Genomic DNA, 22,642 nt, shown 5'->3' with positions numbered 1-22,642 from the left:
GCTGGCTTGGCCCGTAGAGTACTGACCTCTAATCCATCCATTGAAGTCCGGGACAGGGGACGCCTTGACCGAATTTCAGTAGATCCGGGCTGCTGGGGAGACCATGGGATCTGGCCAACCCTGAGGGTGGGACTCAAAATGCCCCCTGGCCTGCCACCTAAAGAACTTGAAGAAACTGGGACTGGCCCAGGACCTATGGCGTAAACACCTAATCTTCTACTCCACCCAGGCATGGCCTAATTACCTTGAGAATTTCCGCCGCAGGGAGAGAAAATGGTCAGAGGTCCCATATGTCCAGGCTTTCTGAAACCTCCGCTCCCGTCCTATTCCCTTCTCCCCTACTTTCCTCTCTGCCTGCTCCACAGCCAAGATCGGGCCCCTACCTCCTAAGGACGCCTCTTCTGTGTTACTGCCAAACTCTCCACCCTCCACCTTTTTGGACCCTCCTGAGTTCCTGGGGACCCCACAGCTAGCCAGGAACCTCCCGCCCCCATATGCACATTCTTCTGCCCCACCGCCATGTCTGCCATGTCCTGCCTCTCCCCGCCACCATTGCTGGAAGCCAGGTAGCCACATGGCCAACCACCAGTGTCAAGCTCCTCCCCCATCCTAATGGGATGCTCCTGCTTCCCTGGCCACCCTCCGGCAAAGTTTTAGAAGGACCTGTTCCTGAACACGTGGCTCTCTAGCCTCCTCCTCTGGTCTCCTTTCTTTTCTCTCCTGCTCACTCTCTCCTTTCTCTTCTCTCTTCTCTCCTCACTAGCTCCTCTCCTCTCTTGTCTCTTACACTCTCCTTCTCTTTTTTCCCTTCTTTACCCCACCCCTCTGGTCTGCTGGGTTTTAGGTCAAGTGCCTAAGCCCCACGTGGCCAACTGAATATGACTTCATGGGCCTAAGGTGTTCTTAGGAAAAAGGCAACTGTAACTGTAAAAAGACACTGAGTTTGAAGGAATTTCTCTTTGAATCTAGGAAGATCACTACCTTTGAAAATATCACTTTGCAACTTGCTGTACTTATTTTGCAATTTATTTCAACAGGTTTCTCGGCAATCAGTATGCAATGAAACAGCAATGGGTAATTAGTACTTGTTTTAGATGAATGCAATTTTAATTTTAATTGAATTCAGATAGTGATATTTAATATCAGCATCTTAAGTCATTTAGGTGTAACTGCTAATTTAAATTGGATAAAGGCAAATGAGATAAATGTGTCTAAATGTAAACTTTTGTATACTCAGCATGTTATATTCTATAAAAAATTTTGGGGTTAGTTTATAAACTGTCTATGAAAAGAGTTCAACATTGCTTGGAGTAACTCAGGCTGAAATTTGATGTGTTACCTTAATCTTAATCTGAGACTTTTAACAGGTTATTTCAAAACATAAATCAAGGAAATTGACAGATGGAAAACATCACAAGTATAGAAATGTGCATTTGGTAAGGAAGGTTAAAAGGAAAGAGATATTTTGAATAAAGAAAGAACAAGGTTTGAAAGACTGACTTCATCCTGATGGCTAGTTTCTGTAGACTGGAATGGAAATGATGGATTGTTTCAAGTAAGTTGAAGAGGGTGTGTGGAAGTCACAGAAAGTTAGGAAAGAAATCTTGGATCTTAATGAGAAAGCCACAGAGGCCTAAAGAGTTAAATGTTCTGTAAAATCCTACAGGTGCTTTCAAAAATGCTATGTGAAGTAAGTATGTGCCTCTTGTTGAGTTTATAATAAGTTTATAATTTTAAACGTGGCAACTTAAAGTCTGTCATCCACAGTTTTATATATCAAATTCGCTGCTCATAAAACTAAAGCGTTGTTGGTTCTGTGCTTAGCTGTCCTCCTATATGTTCTGATGGACATTTTCCAGCCACATCTATTGTATTCAGTACTTTGGGATGGTGCTGTAAACAGATGAAGCCAATAATGTATTATAGGTACCAATTTAGAACAACTGGAGTGCTCCCTACACTGTTGAAGGGTATGCAAAGTGATACAACCAATTTGGAGAAAAGTTTGAAAAAGTATTTTAAAACCACACAATGTCTACTATGTAACATAGCCATTTGACTTAGCACTGGCATTAGTTGTCTGTTGCTGCTGTCACAAGTTGTCATAATTTAGTGGCTTAAATTGGCACAGTTTTATCTTACAGTTTTGGATGTCAGAAGTCCAAAACAATCTTATGGTGCTAAGAGCAGAGTGGCCTGAGGGCTACATTCCTTTGGATGCTCTAGGGCAGGATCCAGGCCCTTGGTGGATTCCTGAGGCCACCAGCATTCCTCTTTTGCAGCCCCACCCAGCATTCTCAAAGCTAGTAACATAACACCTTCGAATATTTCCCTTGCTCACTCTCTCAAACTTGCTTCTCTCTCTTTCTCAGGATGGCCTCTATTTGTTCAAATTACACCTTTTCTCTGATTCTTACCTTCCTTCACTCTTCTTTTAAGACCCTTGTGAAAGCATTGGACCTAACTGACAATCCAGTACCCTCTTCCCATCTCAAAATTCTTAATAGCACTTGCAACATCTTTTTGCCAGGTAAAGCAAGATAGTCACAAGTAACACTGATGATTCTGTGAGTATCTTTGGGGAGGTACCCTGTGCAAGAAACCACACAGATGATTCTGTGGGTATCTTTGGGGAGGTACCCTGTGCAAGAAACCACACAACTCTTAACACTTGAATATTAATAGCATCCTTTAATTTTAATAGCTCAAAGCTGGAAATAACAAAACTGTCTACAGAAACATAAATGAATAAACAAATTCTGCCATTCCAATGTAGTGTAATACAATTCAGAATAAAAATGAACAAGCTATTAATACATGCAACAATGTGATGTATCTCAAAATAATTACACTTAGAGAAAGACAACAGATGCAAAAAGAGTACATAACATGTGATTTCATTAATATAAAATTTCATAAAATGCAAACTAATGAGAGAAAACATATCAGTGGTTATGGGGGTTGGTTTGGATTGTGATGATCAAAATAGAGAAATTACACAGGAGAACAAGGAAATTTGGGGGAGATTGATATGCTCATTATCTTGGTGATTATTTCACAGGTGAACAGATGGGAAAACTTAACAAATGTTATTCTTAATGTGTAGTATATTTTATTTCATATGTATCCCAAAAATGTTTTTTCTTAATTTAAAATAACATGCAAAGAAATTGGGGGAAAATAGCTGTCATGTTCTGGTTCAAAGGATAAGTAAAGTGCATGAAAAATAAGGTCATGCATATACCCTTGGAACCATCTCCCCCATCCTTTGTTGCTTTTCTCAGAATCTCTTTTAGTAGCCTCATGGGAAGTTCCCTATGACCAGCTAACAAACAGAAGAATATAACTGTAAATTATCCCATGGATGAATTGGCACAATAAACCAAACCAGCTGGATGTAAATTGTTGCTGCATTATAAGGACATTTAGGAGAAGACTTGAAAGAAAGTAATAAGAGAAATTCTCTCAATGAGAAGAATTTCTATGGCCTAAGCAATGGATTCACTGTGAGTCATAATTAGGACTAAGAATAAAACAGAAAAACTAGTGTGAAGGAACATGAGATCATTTTCACACGTCATGTACTAGTTTACCGGAAGGTATCCACTGTAATCAGTAACCACTGGGCTCAGTAATCAAGTAGACAAGATGTCTTATCTTGTCTACATTATTCTGATTTTCTTCTCAGCTATACTAGTGATTTTCAAAGGATCAAGAGTGATACGACCTTGAGAGTAGTATTGGAGGGTATGCCCAAGCTGCCAACAACTAAACGCAGCTCTGAATCCTAATGTGGCATCATCCTATGTAGCACTAGATAGCCATCCAGTAGATAAAGCAAGGATCAGGGATTTTATTTTTACAGTAGGAATTGACTCTGGAAGTGTATTTACCACTCATACCCATAACATTCTTGCCTTACTATTGACTTAAAAAATGCTACAGCCTTTGCCAGACATTACATACAGTATCACCTCCAACCAGAGAACATGTTTAAAGGCAGAAGAGAGACACTGGGCTGATGCTCAAATTCTTTGGTTATACCAAGTTACTCATCTTCTAAATCCAACAGGCTTGGAAAAGATGCAGAAGATTTGGTTATATGATTGGCTAAAGAACAGAGGACAAAATTCATGGTACATGATCAGAGGGATATACAAGTAGTCTGCAAAAATTTCATGGAAAATGTGTATCATGAAAAAGCTATGCATGCATTTGAAAAAAATCTTGCACCAAATAAATTTATTTTTAATTTCATTTTCCATAAATTTTTGAAGTACCACATTTTTCAAATAAATTACCTAAGGAATTTTTGCTGACCATCCTTGATGTCTTGGACTGAGTCTATTGCAATCACAGTGCCCAGGTTCCACCAAGGAACACAGTCATAGTTTAATTATATTGGGTGCTCAGTCTCTATCTCAACAATTTTGCCATTTTAATACTGGTAAAATAATAGGAAATTATTCTGTATATTAGGCTAAGTGACACTGGATTACAGTCCTCTGAAGGGAGAAAGAATTGTATCTGCAACTCCTGGAAAATATCTAATACTCCTTACTTATCAGTCCTGGTTGGTAGAAAACGCCAACAATCTAATAAAGACCACCAAAAAATCAGAAAGGCTGTCACTCATGATGTAAAGGACATCATCTGGTTATGGGTAAAGCTAAGGAGAACATGATATGGGTTCAGGAAGAAGGAAACTTTAGCTTCAGGACCTGCCATGAAGCAGGGCCTGAAGAATCCATGTATTACATTAATTTTTCTTGTATTTTTATTCTTTCTCCTACCATCTACTGTTACAGGGGAAATGGCAGCAGAGAAAGACAACCTCGGTTCTTTGTCTCAAGTGAAAGAAGAATTTCCACGTCGACAAGGCAGAGAGAAAAACAAGACTTATTTAATTCAGAAACTTCCTGCTGCAGAGGCCAGGCAGGGGATCCAAGAGAGGCAGATCCCCTGAGCTGTGAGGGTCTGAGTCTTTTAAGCATACTTTTGGGAGGGGGGAAAAAAAGCTATCAATTACAAGGCAGGGATAAAAACCAGCAAAAATTAATTAATTAATTAATTAATTAACAACGGGAGTCACTGGGTACATGCTCCCCATGTAGGATCTCTGTCCTTAATGTGTTTTACTATGAAACTTAAAAACACTACTAATGGAACAATACCCTATACCTTGTGCGGTTGTGTGAATGCAGCCTGTTGAAATCCTTGCTTAGTATATACTAAGTTTATCTGCAGTATATGAAGGTAATTGAAAATGAAACTCGATGAAGGGCAGGATGGGAGAGGGAGAGGGGAGGGCCACGGGAGGGAGGGAGGTTGGGGGGGGGGGGAAGCCACAACAATACAAAAAAATTGCACTTTTTAAATTCACATTTATGAAATAAAAAATAAAAAAAGAAACTGCTTTTTTGTTTCTTGATATTTTATATATATTTATTATATGTGTATACATGTTGTATGTTGTGTCTACATAGTAATAAACTTCATTAGGAGCTCCACTTTCATTGACTTATAAAACTCTGTTGTGGTTTTCAAAATTATCTATGCAATAAAAAAAAACAATTTTCTTGTTAATTGCTGATATTATATTCAGTCTTTTGTCATTCACAATTCTGGCTCTTCTCTGGAAAAACAATGAAAGAAGAGTCCAACAAATATTTATAAATTCAGGTTCTGACAAAAGATCAATGGACTACCTAAAATTTCAGTAATTCTGATATACTAAGTGACAGATTCACAAAACTGCTAATGGAGATCAAACAAGTCAAGAAGTAATTACATTAGATGTAAAGAGTTGATAAAAATTTTTGGATTTCTATGTCTTTTACTAATTGTTAGTTCTATACTTAAATGTTTTGTATTTTAGGCTTAAAGAATTTTCTGAGGCTCTTTGGTAAAGTATGTTTTTGCAAACAAAGATAAAAGCATGTATCTTATCCCTACTAAATTCTTCCAAAATTTAAAAGCTACTTATGAGAATTTTTGTTTTTTATGACAATGTGATTACTTGCAGAAATCCATTAAATATCTGCTCTTTCATAACAGAATACAATTTAAAACACTGACACATCCAAAAATATACACAGAATGCTGATCTTCAGTGGCTCTCAGCTTTTCAATGAGTAAGATTGCATTTCTTATTAGGTCCTAAAACTCAAAAGATTACGTACGGTGGTTTTAAAAATCTAAATCTGTCATGGTTAGGGTTGCTAACTGAGTTTTCTGAAACTGAGATGACACTATATGGTAAATGAACTTTTCTTGCTATACTTATACAAGCAGTCAGCTATAATATGGCTGTTATAAGATTATAATACTGTTCTTTTTTTTAAAATTAAACTTTTATTTAATGAATATAAATTTCCAAAGTACAGCTTATGCGTTACAATGGCTTCCCCCTCCCAAAACTTCCCTCCCACCCACAACCCTCCCTTTTCCCGCTCCCTCTCCCCTTCCAATCACATCATGATTCATTTTCAATTCTCTTTATATACAGAAGATCAGTTTAGTATATATTAGGTAAAGATTTCAACAGTTTGCCCCCATATAGCAACACAAAATGAAAAAAATACTGTTGGAGTACTAGTTATAGCAATAAATAAGAGTGTACAGCACATTAAAGACAGAGATCCTACATAATATTTTTTTAAAAAAATTAATTAATCTTCTATGCCATTTCCAATTTAACACCAGGGTTTTTTTTTTTTTTCATTTCCAATTATCTTTATATACAGAAGATTGATTCAGTATATAATTAGTAAAGATCTCATCAGTTTGTACCCACGCAGAAACACAAAGTGTAAAAATACTGTTTCAGTACTAGTTATAGCATCACTGCACATTAGACAACACATTAGGGACAGATCCCACATGGGATGTAAGTACACAGTGACTCCTGTTGCTGAGTTAACAATTTGACACTCCTGTTCATGGCGTCAGTAATCTCCCTAGGCTCTAGTCATGAGTTGCCAGGGCTGTGGAAGGAAGCCTTTAGAGTTCGCTGACTTTGATCTTATTCTGATAGGGTCATAGTCAAAGTGGAAGTTCTCTCCTCCCTTCAGAGAAAGGTACCTCCTTCTTTGATTGCCCCGTTCTTTCCACTGGGATCTCACTCACAGAGATCTTTCATTTAGGTCTTCTTCTTTTTTTTTTTCTTTTCCATGGTATCTTGGCTTTCCACGCCTACAATACTCTCATGGGCTCTTCAGCCAGATCCGAATGCCTCAAGGACTGATTCTGAGGCTAGAGTGTTGTTTAGGACATCTGCCATTCTATGAGTCTGCTGTGTATCCCGCTTCCCATGTTGGATCTTTCTCTCCCTTTTTGATTCTATCAGTTAGTATTAGCAGACACTTGTCTTGTTTGTGTGATCCCTTAGACTCTTAGACCTATCAGAGCCATCAGTTGTGAACTGAAATTAATCACTTGGACTAGTGAGATGGCATTGGTACATGCCACCTTGATGGGATTGTATTGGAATCCCCTGGAGAAACCCTGCAAGATATAGGTACTGGCAAAGACTTCTTGGAAAAGACCCCAGGAGCACAGGCAGTCAAAACCAAAATTAACATTTGGGATTGCATCAAATTGAGAAGTTTCTGTACTTCAAAAGAAACAGTCAGGAAAGTGAAGAGGCAACCGACAGAATGGGAAAAAATATTTGCAAACTATGCTACAGATAAAGGGTTGATAACCAGAATCTACAAAGAAATCAAGAAAATCCACAACAACAGAACAAACAACCCACTTAAGAGATGGGCCAAGGACCTCAATAGACATTTTTCAAAAGAGGAAATCCAAATGGCCAACAGACACATGAAAAAATGTTCAAGATCACTAGCAATCAGAGAAATGCAAATCAAAACCACAATGAGGTTTCACCTCACCCCGGTGAGAATGGCTCACATTCAGAAATCTACCAACAATAGATGCTGGAGAGGATGTGGGGAAAAAGGGACACTAACCCACTGTTGGTGGGAATGAAAACTGGTTAAGCCACTATAGAAGTCAGTCTGGAGACTCCTCAGAAACCTGAACATAACCCTACCATACAACCCAGCCATCCCACTCCTTGGAATTTACCCAAAGGAAATTAATTTGGCTAATAAAAAAGCCATCTGCACATTAATGTTTATTGCAGCTCAATTCACAATAGCTAAGACCTGGAACCAACCTAAATGCCCATCAACAGTAGACTGTTCTTTGTTTTTAAAATGTAACCATGATTATTCATACCCCTTCATACTCTTGTTGATTTGTTCTGCATTCTCCCTTTTGAGCATTATGCCTACTTGCCTGTTAGAATTCTACAGAAGTACAATTCCCAGTAAAATAAATGCTAACCAAGCACCTTGAGATGATGGCTCTTGCCCACAAAACTGACAGTTAATTTTGATAAAGTTAATTTTAACAATGGACTCCAGGTAAACTTAGCCTAAGGAACTCTAGTGATAGAACCCCTTTGTTGCTCAAATTATAGCACTGACTACTTGGCTTGTCCATTGTTTCCACTCCAACATGAGACCAGACCACTCCAGAAACCAGGACAAGCTTGTCCTGGCAACAAGGAATGAACTAGATATGACTATCATAAAAGTTAAGATGGTGTCATTGGCATCAATATTAAACTAAAATATTCAAAACTGAGAGTTTATAAAGGAAAAAGTGGGGCTGGCACTGTGGCATAGATTAAGCCTCCACCTGTATGGAGCCAGTTCAATTCCTGGCTGCTCCATTTATGATCCAGCTCCCTGCAGATGGCCTGGGAAAGCAGTGGAAGATGGCCCAAGTGTTTGGGCCCCTGCACACATGTGGGAAACCCAGAAGAAGCTCCTGGTTCCTGGCTTCCAATTGGCCCAGCTCCAGCTTTTGAGGCCATTTGAAGAGTGAACCATGGGATGGAACATCTCTCTCTGTCTTTCCCTCTTTCTCTCTGTAACTCTGCCTTTCAAATAAATAAAAATAAATCTTTTGGGCCAGTGCCGGTGGCTCACTTGGCTAATCCTCTGCCTGTGGCGCCGGCACCCCGGGTTCTAGTCCCAGTTGGGGTGCCGAATTCTGTCCCGGTTGCTCCTCTTCCAGTGCAGCTCTCTGCTGTGTGGCCCAGAAGGCAGTTGAGGATGGCCCAAGTGCTTGGGCCCTGTACCCGCATGGGAGACCAGAAGGAAGCACCTGGCTCCTGACTTCGGATCAGCACAGCACGCTGGCCATAGCAGCCATTTGGGGGGTGAACCAACGGAAAAGGAAGACTTTTCTCTCTGTCTCTCTCTACTCACTAACTCTGCCTGTCAAAATAAATAAATAAATAAATAAATCTTTTAAAAATATTTAAAATCTTTAAAAAAAAGAGATACAGATAGAGGTAGAGACAGAGAGAGGGAGGGAGGGAGAGTGAGAGATAGAAAAAGAGAGATCTTCCATCTGTTGGTTCACTCCCCAAATGGCTGCAACAGCCAGAGCTAAGTGGATCTGAAGCCAGGAGCCAGGAGCTGCTTCTGGGTCTACCATGTGGGTGCTGAGGCCCAAGGACTTGAGCCATCTTCCGCTGATTTCCCAGGCGCATTAGCAGAGAGCTGGATTGGAAGTGAAGCAGCTGGGACTCTAACTGGAGCCCATATGGGATTCCAGTGCTACAGGCTGGGCTTTAACTAGCTGCACCACAGCACCAAACCAATAATTAAATCTTTTAAAAAATAAGATAAAAAAGTTTCTTACCCTAAAATAGTCTGATAGTAACTATCACAAAATACTCTGACACATGCTCATTTCGGCAGCACATATACACAAAATACTCTGATAGGGCTACAACCTCTACAGAAAAACACTACTGAAAAATAAATAAATAAATGCTAACTAGACAATGATGTTTTGTATTCTCATACTCAATGCGAGAATCTACATACAGCACCCACAATGATATGCTAAGAATGCCCTTCAATCTCTTTGTGCATGAGAGACAGGATTAAAATTTAAAATACTAAATCAGAATTTAGAAAATAAACTGCTAATCATTTACAGACTTATAAAAGTTTCTAAATTCTCTAGTCAAGGTGATTTTAGACAATAGGAACCTTAGATCATATTCTGACAGAACAGGATGGTATCTACCTAGTAGCCTGTTCTCCCTGTTGTGCTTATGTTAACACTTCATCCCAAGTTTAAAAAAGTAAAGAAGATTGGTAAAGTTAAGAGATGGGCTGCCTGGCTCCAAAAGATTCTGGATCATCAACCCCCACCCACCACCTCACCTTCCAAGAAGTTGGGAGATTGGTTTTCAATCTATTTTCAATTTCAACTCATTTCTATTACAATTTATTTTCCTGGATGCCATTTGGAAGCAGGTCAGTTTTCAAATAAATTTTAAAGTTAGGATTAATGTTCCTGGTAATAGTGTTAAAATAATATTCCAAAACAATAATAAAGTAGAAGTCAACTACCCAATGTTAAAATGTATTCTCGCCGGCGCCGCAGCTCAATAGGCTAATCCTCCACCTTGCGGCACCGGCACACCAAGTTCTAGTCCCAGTCAGGGCACCAATCCTGTCCCGGTTGCCCCTCTTCCAGGCCAGCTCTCTGCTGTGGCCAGGGAGTGCAGTGGAGGATGGTCCAAGTCCTTGGGCCCTGCACCCCATAGGAGACCAGGAGAAGCACCTGGCTCCTGCCATCGGATCAGCGTGGTGCGCCGGCCGCAGCGCACCTACCGCGGCGGCCATTGGAGGGTGAACCAATGGCAAAAAAGGAAGATCTTTCTCTCTGTCTCTCTCTCACTGTCCACTCTGCCTGTCAAAAAAAATAAATAAATAAAATAAAAATAAAATAAAATAAAATGTATTCTCTAACTACAAAGAAATTATGATACTAAACAAGAACAGACCTATACACGAATGAAACATTATAGTATAGAAGATTCATACAGTATCCCCAACTGATTTTTCACAAAAATGCAAAAACAATTCAATGCAGAAAAAAAAGTATTTCCAACATATACTATTAAAACTAGACTTAGACTGGACAAAAAATTACCCTTAATATAAACCTCACATTTTTAAAATAATAAAAATCAGAATAGATCACAAATCTAAATATAAAATGTACATGACTTTTAGAAGGAAACATCATGAGTTAGATATGACAAAAAAAATTAGAGGAAAATTAGATAAATAGTACTTTATCAAAATTCAAAACTTTTACTCCTCAAAACTCTCTGATGAGAAAATGAAAATACAAACCACAGTCTGGGAGAAAATATCCACAAAACACTTATCAAGCAAATGGCTTCTTTACAAAAACAAAAAAAAAACAAAACAAAAAAAAAACTTTCTCTAAATTCAACATTAAGTAAACAAATAACCTCATCAGAAAATGGTCAAAAGACTGGAGACTCTTCACCAAAAAAGGAGATACAGATGTGAGTAAATACATGAGAAGACTGTCGACAATGTTAGACATCTGCAACATGCAAATTTAAACATAATATGACAGCACTATAGAACTACAAAGATGGCTTTTTTAAAAAGTACTGGTAATATGAAGTGTTGATAATGATTAGAGTAATTGGGGCGGAGCCAAGATGGCGGATAGTGAGGACGTGTGCCTTAGTTTGGGAAAATAAACTTTCATAAAAGCGGAATTACTGTAGCCTCAGGAAAAGACTCAAGAAAAAAACTGCAGAGGAATCGCTTCCGGATCTTGTGGAGGAGACACAGAGGACTTACAGGGAACCCACCGCGTGGAAAACCAACCGAGACGAGCCGAGCGGCAGCGGCGGGAGAATCTCGCCAGCGCGGGAAGGAGGAGGGTAAGAAAGACAAAGACCTGAGAAGTCCCAGACATTGGGGGGAGGGGGAACAGAGGCCTCTCCCTTCACTCACCAAGCAAAACAAAGAGCACCGCGATTTTACATATGTAAAGCTCAGCCAAACTCAGTATCTTTAGCGAAACTGGAGAACACATTGAGGGCTGCATAAACTCTGTGTATGGTCCCAGGGGTAGATCAAAGGAATACTCACAGAGGCCAGATTTCAACTACCGTCAACTCCACTCCCAACTGCGTCAAAAAAAAAAAAGAGAGAGAGAGAGAGAGAGAGCGCCCCAGCAAGGAGCAAATAATCTGGGAGAGTCGCTCTTTACACAGCCTTAAACCTCAAGAAACAAGCATAGCTCTCTGACCACACCCATCACAGCCCCTAAGGCTCCAACAAAACAGACAGCTCACTTAGAGGCATAGTATAACGAGAGAAAAAAAACAAAAACAAAAACACCACAAATTATCTCTAACATGCCAAGCAAGAAACATAGAAGCGGAGGTACCAAGAACAAGGAAGGCACTATGACGCCCCCAAGTGAACAAGACATGCCAATGCAAGATTATGAAGATGAAGAGATAGAGCAAATGCAAGAAGCAGATTTCAAAAAATTCACAAGAACATTAAGAAGTTCTCAAAAACAAATTCTTGAACTACAGAAATCCTTAATGGACAAGATAGAAAATCTCTCCCGTGAAAATGAAATATTAAGGAGGAATCAAAATGAAATGAAACAACTAGTGGAACAGGAAATTGCGATAGTGAAAAAAAACCTCAATGAAATGAAGAACTCAATAGATCAAATGGCAAACACATTAGAGAGCCTTAAAAACAGAATGGATGAAGCAGAGGAGAGAATATCGGAATTAGAAGACAGAGAACAGGAAAGGAAACAGTCAAATCAAAGAAAAGAAGAAGAAATCAGAAATCTAAAAAATACTGTCAGGAATCTACAGGATACTATTAAAAAACCCAACATTCGGGTTCTAGGAGTTCCTGAAGGCATGGAAAGGGAGAAAGGATTAGAAGGCCTTTTTAGTGAGATACTAGCAGAAAATTTCCCAAGTTTGGAGAAGGACAGAGACATCCTAGTACAGGAAGCTCAGAGAACCCCTAATAAACATGATCAAAAGAGATCCTCACCACGACACGTCGTAATCAAACTCACCACAGTGAAACACAAAGAAAAGATCCTAAAATGTGCAAGAGAGAAACGACAGATTACTCTCAGAGGATCTCCAATTAGACTTACAGCTGATTTCTCATCAGAAACCCTACAAGCCAGGAGAGAATGGCGAGATATAGCCCAGGTACTAAGAGAGAAAAACTGCCAGCCCAGAATATTATATCCTGCAAAGCTCTCATTTGTGAATGAAGGTGAAATTAAGACCTTTCACAGCAAACAGAAATTGAAAGAATTTGTTGCCACTCGTCCAGCCCTGCAAAAGATGCTTAAAGATGTGTTACATACAGAAACACAGAAACACGGTCACCAATATGAAAGAAGGTAAAGGAAGGAAACCTCAGAGCAAAAGATCACAGGAATCTCAAACCAGATATTAGAAAATATCTTTGGCAAATGGCAGGGCAAAGTTACTCCTTCTCAATAGTCACATTGAATGTTAATGGCTTGAACTGTCCAGTTAAAAGACACCGATTGGCTGATTGGATTAAGGAACAAAACCCATCCTTTTGCTGCTTACAAGAAACCCATCTATCCAACAATGATCCATACAAGCTGAGAGTGAAAGGCTGGAAAAAGATATACCACGCCAACAGAAATGAAAAGAGAGCGGGCGTAGCCATCTTAATATCGGACAACATAAACTTTACCACAAAAACTGTTAGGAGAGACAAAGAGGGGCACTATTTAATGATTAAGGGATCCATTCAACAGGAAGATATAACGATTCTCAACGTATATGCACCTAATTACAGGGCACCAGCTTATTTAAAAGACTTGTTAAGGGACTTAAAGGGAGACTTAGACCCCAATACAATAGTACTGGGGGACTTCAATACTCCACTCTCAGAGATAGACAGATCAACAGGACAGAAGATCAACAAGGAGACAGTAGATTTAAATGACACTATAGCCCAAATGGATCTAACAGACATCTACAGAACATTTCATCCTACATCTAAGGACTTTACATTCTTCTCAGCAGTACATGGAACCCTCTCTAGGATTGACCACATACTAGGCCATAAAGCAAGTCTCAGCAAATTCAAAAGAATTAGAATCATACCATGCAGCTTCTCAGACCACAAAGGAATGAAATTGGAAATTGGCAACTCAGGAATCCCTAGAGCACGTGTAAACACATGGAGATTGAACAACATGCTCCTGAATGAACAACGGGTCATAGAAGAAATTAAAAGAGAAATCAAAAATTTTCTGGAAGTAAATGAGGATAACAGCACAACATACCAAAACCTATGGGATACAACAAAAGCAGTGTTAAGAGGAAAGTTTATATCAATAGGTGCCTACATCAAGAAATTGGAAAGGCACCAAATAGATGAGCTTTCAAGTCATCTCAAGGATCTAGAAAACCTGCAGCAAACCAAACCCAAACCCAGTAGGAGAAGAGAAATAATTAAAATCAGAGAAGAAATCAACAGGATTGAATCCAAAAAAACATTACAAAAAATCAGCCAAACGAGGAGCTGGTTTTTTGAAAAAATAAACAAAATTGACACCCCATTGGCCCAACTAACTAAAAAAAGAAGAGAAAACACCCAAATCAATAGGATCAGAGATGAAATGGGAAACGTAACAACAGACGCCACAGAAATAAAAAGAATCATCAGAAATTACTACAAGGACTTGTATGCCAGCAAACAGGGAAATCTATCAGAAATGGACAGATTCTTGGACACATACAACCTCCCTAAATTGAGCCAGGAAGACATAGAAAACCTAAACAGACCAATAACTGACACAGAAATTGAAACAGTAATAAAGGCCCTCCCAACAAAGAAAAGCCCAGGGCCAGATGGATTCACTGCTGAGTTCTACCAGACATTTAGAGAAGAACTAACTCCAATTCTTCTCAAACTATTCAGAGCAATCGAAAAAGAGGGAATCCTCCCAAATTCTTTCTATGAAGCCACCATCACCTTAATTCCTAAGCCAGAAAGAGACGCAACATTGAAAGAGAATTACAGACCAATATCCCTGATGAACATAGATGCAAAAATCCTCAATATTATTCTGGCCAATAGAATGCAACAACACATCAGAAAGATCATCCACCCAGACCAAGTGGGATTCATCCCCGGTATGCAGGGATGGTTCAACATTCGCAAAACAATCAACGTAATACACTACATTAACAGACTGCAGAGGAAAAACCATATGATTCTCTCAATAGACGCAGAGAAAGCATTTGATAAAATACAACACCCTTTCATGATGAAAACTCTAAGCAAACTGGGTATGGAAGGAACATTCCTTAGTACAATCAAAGCAATATATGAAAAACCCACAGCCAACATCCTATTGAATGGGGAAAAGTTGGAAGCATTTCCACTGAGATCTGGTACCAGACAGGGATGCCCTCTCTCACCACTGCTATTCAATATAGTTCTGGAAGTTTTGGCCAGAGCTATTAGGCAAGAAAAAGAAATTAAAGGGATACAAATCGGGAAGGACGAACTCAAACTATCCCTCTTTGCAGATGATATGATTCTTTATTTAGGGGACCCAAAGAACTCTACTAAGAGACTGCTGGAACTCATCGAAGAGTTTGGCAAAGTAGCAGGATATAAAATCAATCCACAAAAATCAACAGCCTTTGTATACACAGGCAATGCCAGGGCTGAGGAAGAACTTCTAAGGTCAATCCCATTCACAATAGCTACAAAAACAGTCAAATACCTTGGAATAAATTTAACCAAGGACGTTAAAGATCTCTACGATGAAAACTACAAAACCTTACAGAAAGAAATAGAAGAGGATACCAAAAAATGGAGAAATCTTCCATGCTCATGGATTGGAAGAATCAATATCATCAAAATGTCTATCCTCCCAAAAGCAATTTATACATTCAATGCAATACCCATCAAGATCCCGAAGACCTTCTTCTCAGATATAGAAAAAATGATGCTGAAATTCATATGGAGACACAGAAGACTTCGAATAGCCAAAGCAATCCTGTACAACAAAAACAAAGCCGGAGGAATCACAATACCTGATTTTAGGACATACTACAGGGCAGTTGTTATCAAAACAGCATGGTACTGGTACAGAAACAGATGGATAGACCAATGGAACAGAATAGAAACACCAGAAATCAATCCAAACACCTACAGCCAACTTATATTTGACCAAAGATCCAAATCTAATCCCTGGAATAAGGACAGTCTATTCAATAAATGGTGCTGGGAAAATTGGATTTCCACATGCAGAAGCTTGAAGCAAGACCCATACCTATCACCTTACACAAAAATTCACTCAACATGGATTAAAGATTTAAATCTACGACCCGAAACCATCAAATTATTAGAGAGCATTGGAGAAACCCTGCAAGATATAGGCACAGGCAAAGACTTCCTGGAAAATACTCCAACAGCACAGGCAGTCAAAACCAAAATTAACATTTGGTATTGCATCAAATTGAGAAGTTTCTGCACTTCAAAAGAAACAGTCAGGAAAGTGAAGAGGCAACCAACAGAATGGGAAAAAATATTCGCAAACTATACTACAGATAAAGGATTGATAACCAGAATCTACAAAGAAATCAAGAAAATCCACAACAACAAAACAAACAACCCACTTAAGAGATGGGCCAAGGACCTCAATAGACATTTTTCCAAAGAGGAAATCCAAATGGCCAACAGACACATGAAAAAATGTTCAAGATCACTAGCAATCAGAGAAATGCAAATTAAAACCACAATGAGGTTCCATCTCACCCCGGTGAGAATGGCTCACATTCAGAAATCTACCAACAACAGATGCTGGAGAGGATGTGGGGAAAAAGGGACACTAACCCACTGTTGGTGGGAATGCAAACTGGTTAAGCCACTATGGAAGTCTGTCTGGAGATTCCTCAGAAACCAGAACATAACCCTACCATACAACTCAGCCATCCCACTCCTTGGAATTTACCCAAAGGAATTTAATTTGACAAATAAAAAAGCCATCTGCACATTAATGTTTATTGCAGCTCAATTCACAATAGCTAAGACCTGGAACCAACCCAAATGCCCATCAACAGTAGACTGGATAAAGAAATTATGGGACATGTACTCCATAGAATACTATACAGCAGTAAGAAACAACGAAACCCAGTCATTTGCAACAAGATGGAGCAATCTGGAAAACATCATGCTGAGTGAATTAAGCCAGTCCCAAAGAGAAAAATATCATTTGTTTTCCCTGATCGATGACAACTGAGCGCCAAAGAGGAAACCTGTTAAGTGAAATGGACACTATAAGCAACAATGAACTGATCAGCTCCTGTCCTGACTTTAGATGTACAATGTAATACTTTATCCTTTTTAGTATTTGTTGTTGTTGTTGTTGTTCTAGTACTATTGGTTGAACTCAGTAATTAACACACAATTATTCTCAGGTGTTTAAATTTTAACTGAAAAGTGATCCCTGTTAAATCTAAGAGTGGAAAAAGAGAGGGAGGAGATGAACAATTTGAAACATGCTCAATCAGACTGGCCGCAAATGGTGGAGTTAGAAATGTGCAGGGGATTCCAACACAATTCCATCAAGATGGCATGTACCAATGCCATCGCACTAGTCCAAGTGATCAATTTCAGCTCACAATTGATAGCTCTGATAGGTCTAAGAGTCAAAGAGATCACACAAACAAGACAAGTATCTGCTAATACTAACTGATAGAATCAAAAAGGGAGAGAAAGATCCAACATGGGAAGTGGGATACACAGCAGACTCATATGATGGCAGATGTCCTAAACAACACTCCGGCCTCAGAATCAGCCCTCAAGGCATTCAGATCTGGCTGAAGAGCCCATGAGAGTATAGCAGGCATGGAAAGCCAAGATATCATGGAAAAAAAAAAAAGACCTAAATGAAAGATCTCTGTGAGTGAGATCCCAGTGGAAAGAACGGGGCCATCAAAGAAGGAGGTACCCTTCTCCGAAGGGAGGAGAGAACCTCCACTTTGACTATGACCCTATCGGAATAAGACCAAAGTCAGCGAACTCTAAAGGCTTCCATAGCCCTGGCAACTCATGACTAGAGCCTAGGGAGATTACTGACGCCATGAACAGGAGTGTCAAATTGTTAAGTCAGCAACAGGAGTCACTGTGTACCTACACCCCATGTGGGATCTGTCCCTAATGTGTCGTCTAAAGCCAAGTGATGCTATGACTGGTACTGAAACAGTATTTTTATACTTTGCATTTCTGTGTGGGCGCAGACTGATGAGGTCTTTGCTAATTATATACTGAAGTGATCTTCTGTATATAAAGAGAATTGGAAATGAAAAAAAAAAAAAACAAAACAACCTGGTGTTAAAATGGAAATGGCATAGAAAATTAATTATTTTGAAAAAAAATTATGTAGGATCTCTGTCTTTAATGTGCTGTACATTGCTATTTAATGCTATAATTAGTAATCCAATGGTAGTTTTTTCACTTGATGTTGCTATATGGGCAAAATGTTGAAATCTTTACCTAATATATACTAAATTGATCTTCTGTATACAAAGAGAATTGAAAATGAATCTTTACATGAATGGAAGGGGAAAGGGAACGGGAGGGGGGAGGGTTGCGGGCGGGAGGGAAGTTATGGGAGGGGGGAAGCCATTGTAACCCACAAGCTATACTTTGGAAATTTATATTCATTAAATAAAAGTTTAATAAAAAAAAATGATTAGAGTAATTGATCTCAAATACATTGCTAAAATATAAAATGATACAGCAACTAGGAAAGTTTGTTAGTTTCTTATTAAGTAAAATATACACTTACCATGTAATTTAGCTGTCATCATTTTCCTGAATATTTATCCTAGAGAAATAAAACATACATCTACATAAAATCCTGTACAGAGGATCAGACATTTGCTATGGTAACTAAGTGACCACTTGGGACCCAGCCCATATGGAAGTACCTGGACTCCAGACCCAGCTACTCTGATTCCAATTCAACTTCTTGCTAATGAGCACAACTGGAAGCATCAAATGATAACCAAAGTACTTGAGTGCCCACAACTCTTGCGGAAAAACCCATACTGAGTTCTAAGCTCCCTGCTTCGGTCTGCCCAGCTGTTGCAGTCATGTGAGGAATGAGCAAGTGAATGAAAAATATAATGAGTGTGCTCTCTCCATTTCAAATATTTTTTTGTTTTTTAAAAACCTGTACAGAACTATTTATAGCAACTTTATTTGTAATATCTTAAAACTAGAAACAATCCGATGTCTGTCAATGGATAATCTATGGCACATTGGCACAGAATACCTCGCCACAAAAAAGAACAAACTACTGACTGAGGCAATAACTTGGATGGATCTTAAGGGTACAATGCTGAGTTTGAGAAGTCAGTTCCCAAAGTTGTATGCTGTAGGATCCAATTTAGATCCCATTCCGGAAATAACATAGTGATGGAGAACAGATGGGTAACTGCCAAGAGACGAACTTGAGGAAGGTCTGATTAAAAGGACGGAGCATGAAGGAGATTCTTTGTGATTATAAAAATCGCTCTTTATTCTGAGGGCATAAGTGATTTCCTAAACTTATTTATGTCATGGTATTACTATGGACCCTCCAAATAATATCTGAAACCAAATAAAGTGTTATTTAATAAAGCTTTATTTAATAGAATTGTCAATTCCCTGGTTTTGAAAATGTAAGATGTTATCATTGGAGAGAGATGGGTGAAAGATACTTTTTTATATTTGTTTGCAATTTTTTATGAGCCTTAATTCAAAATGTAAAAATTTACGAAGAAGGAAGGAGTGTGGGAAGAGCTCCCTGATACTCTGGGAGAAACCTCTATTCAGGTTTCATCCAAATTGGGAGACACAACTTTTTCTAAGAGGCTCAGGCAGAGGAAGGGAACCCACTGCTTTGGACCAGCCTGGTGAAACCGCTCTTCCTTGAAATGCATGCTGTGGGGACTCCTTTGACCAGCCCAGTGCCCCCTCAGACAGGCAGGACGGCCACCACCCAGGAGGCGTCCGTGGAGACACTGTGCACAGCACGGCCAGCCCCGCTCAGGACCTGATCCCGGAGCCGCGACTCCCTCGTCCCGCTCCTCACGCCACCGCGTGGCCTCCCCTCGCGGCCCCAGGGCTCCTTCTCCCCTCAGTTTCCCCCACGCGCCATTACCCCTAGCGGTGTTGCCTCTCAGGCCCTCCACTCCTCGCGTCTCCATCCTCACAAGTCCTCCCTCCCTCACAATCCCCAATGCCTTTCCTCCCGCGTCTGTCTCCGTCCTCCAGCGTCTTCCTCCCTCGCGGTCTTCCCCTCAGCGCCCGTTCCCCTGTCTCGCCCTCACACCCCCTCACGTCTCCCTCCTCCCGCGCCTTCCTCCCCGGTGGTCTTCTCCTCACGCCCCCTCACGTCTCCCTCCTCCCGCGCCTCCTCCCCGTCCCCCCGCCTCTCCCTCACATCCGGCTTCCTCTCCCGGCCTCCTCCCTTCCTCCCGGCCTCTCCCTCACTGCCCTCCTCTCCCCTCCTCGCTGCTTGTCGCCCTCCTCATGCCTCTTCCCCCTCACGTCTCTCGCCACCCCCAGGCTCCTCCCACGTCCTCTCGTCAGTTTCCCCTCACGCCTGTCACCTCACAGCGTTGGCCGAAGCGCCTCCCCGCCTCAGATCTCAGGGTACTTCCCTCCCACACTCTTCTCTCCTCGCCTCCTCCTTCTCCCGGTCCTCCCCTCCCCCCTCACACCTCTCTCACCCCAAGTCTTCCACTTACTCCTCTCACCAACCCCTCTACCTCTCGCCCATCGCTGGCAGGGTCGGCCTCTCCACACCCTTTCCTCCTCAGCCAGCCCTCCCCCCACTCACGCCCGTCCCCCTCTCCCGCTCCGCCCCTCCTTGCCGCCCCCTCCCCCACCTCGCGGCTCACTTGCGGGCTCCCCCACCTCTTCACACAACCTCCTCACTCCAGTCCCCCCATCTCACTGTGCTAATAGATTTCACTGTGGGAAGAGTAGTTATTCCTGTGGGATGCAAGAGTTTATCTCTGCTCTCCCAGAACACTATTTAAATGACTGAGATGGAATGATTCGTCAGAGACAAAAGGGATAACAAGTGACTGTGTTGCTTTTCTGGGAAATTGGGGAAAAGCAGAGCTCAAGGTGGAACCTCGTGTTTTGAAGAGAAGATCGCTGTTCAGATAAAACTTCCATCTCCTGAATTGGAGACCTGGACACCAAGAACGGTAAGAGGGTAAAGCTGGAATGGGTGAACTGATCGGAAATCTCTGTAGAGAGGACATCTTTCTCTCATTTTTGCTCTGCATCTCCAGAAAAACAGTTTCTCCCAATACCATTCTTAACTTAAAATGAGAGTCAGTTAACTTTTTCTATAAAAAGCAAACTACTTGTTTATGTAGCACACATGGGTTCTCACAACTCCTCAACCCTGCTCTTGTAACATGAAAGCAGCCATAGACAACACATGGATAAACATGGCTTGGTTCTAATAAAACTTTATTTATGGACATGAAAATTTGAATTTCATATAATTAATGGAAAAGGAAGAAAGCACAGAATGCATTCACAACCTCACATCAGGGACCTAGCAAGAGACAAGCAGGACAGAATGCACAATAAGTTTGTCCCACTTCCCGCTTGACAAACACCCAGCCCCACCTAACCCGATGGGTATGTTTCTTGCATGTCCCACTGACAGATACCAGGTTCTCCTGACCCACCTTGATCTGCAACTGCAAAATTTGCCCCTCTTGACCCCACCATGTAAACCCTCTCACCATGTAAGAGAGAGGACTTTGATCTCTCTTGACTGATGACCCCTCTGAAACGTATTTTTTTTCTTGTTTTCTTGGTTTTTTTGTTTGTTTGTTTGTTTGTTTTTGACAGAGTTAGACAGTGAGAGAGAGAGAGACAGAGAGAAAGGTCTTCCTCTTTCCGTTGGTTCACCACCCAAGTGGCCACTATGGCCAGCACGTTGCGGCTGGCTCACTGTGCCGATCAGGAGCCAGATGCTTCCTCCTGGTCTCCCATGCAGGTGCAGGGCCCAAGGACTTGGGCCATCCTCCACTGCCTTCCCGGGCCACAGCAGAGAGCTTATTTTCTAAAAATCCTGTCCCTGCTGTCAAGTTGCTCTCTCCATTTCAATTTCTTTCATTGCCATTTTATTCTAACCCTAACAATTTTCACATGTCACAAAAAATGTACCATTTTACATGAAATGTAAAAATCATTCTCAGTTAAGGGCCATACAAAGACATGGCAGACTGGATTTGGCCCATGGGTAGCCATTTACCCATCTCTGGCTTGAAGAAAAAGCTATTAATAAGCTACTAATATTAATATATTAATAATTTACTAATATAATTTACTTTTTTAAAATCCATAGACATGCTTTAAATACAGTGCTCATGTATTTAGTTTACTGTTTTAAATTATTTTTTTGACAGGCAGAGTGGACAGTGAGAGAGACAGAGAGAAAGGTCTTCCTTTGCCGTTGGTTCACCCTCCAATGGCCACCGCAGCCAGCACACTGCAGCCAGCGCATCGCGCTGATCCGAAGCCAGGAGCCAGGTGCTTCTCCTGGTCTCCCATGCGGGTGCAGGGCCCAAGCACTTATGCCATCCTCCACTGCACTCCCGGGCCACAGCAGAGAGCTGGCCTGGAAGAGGGGCAACTGGGAC

At 40.7% G+C, this 22,642-nt stretch overlaps 1 protein-coding gene across 1 annotated transcript in view; it reads right to left on the bottom strand.

Annotated features, from left to right (window-relative positions):
• The window catches only part of LOC133756492 (butyrophilin subfamily 3 member A2-like), a 67,302-nt gene that overhangs the window by 9,400 nt on the left and 35,260 nt on the right, over positions 1 to 22,642 (bottom strand). The window contains 1 exon segment of the mRNA XM_062187166.1: positions 20,463 to 20,521. Coding sequence (XP_062043150.1) covers positions 20,463 to 20,521 — 59 coding nt within the window.

This window comes from Lepus europaeus, chromosome 3 (assembly GCF_033115175.1).
Source record: "Lepus europaeus isolate LE1 chromosome 3, mLepTim1.pri, whole genome shotgun sequence".
Taxonomy (NCBI): Eukaryota; Metazoa; Chordata; class Mammalia; order Lagomorpha; family Leporidae; genus Lepus; species Lepus europaeus.
This window is presented reverse-complemented; position numbering and strand designations above follow the sequence as displayed.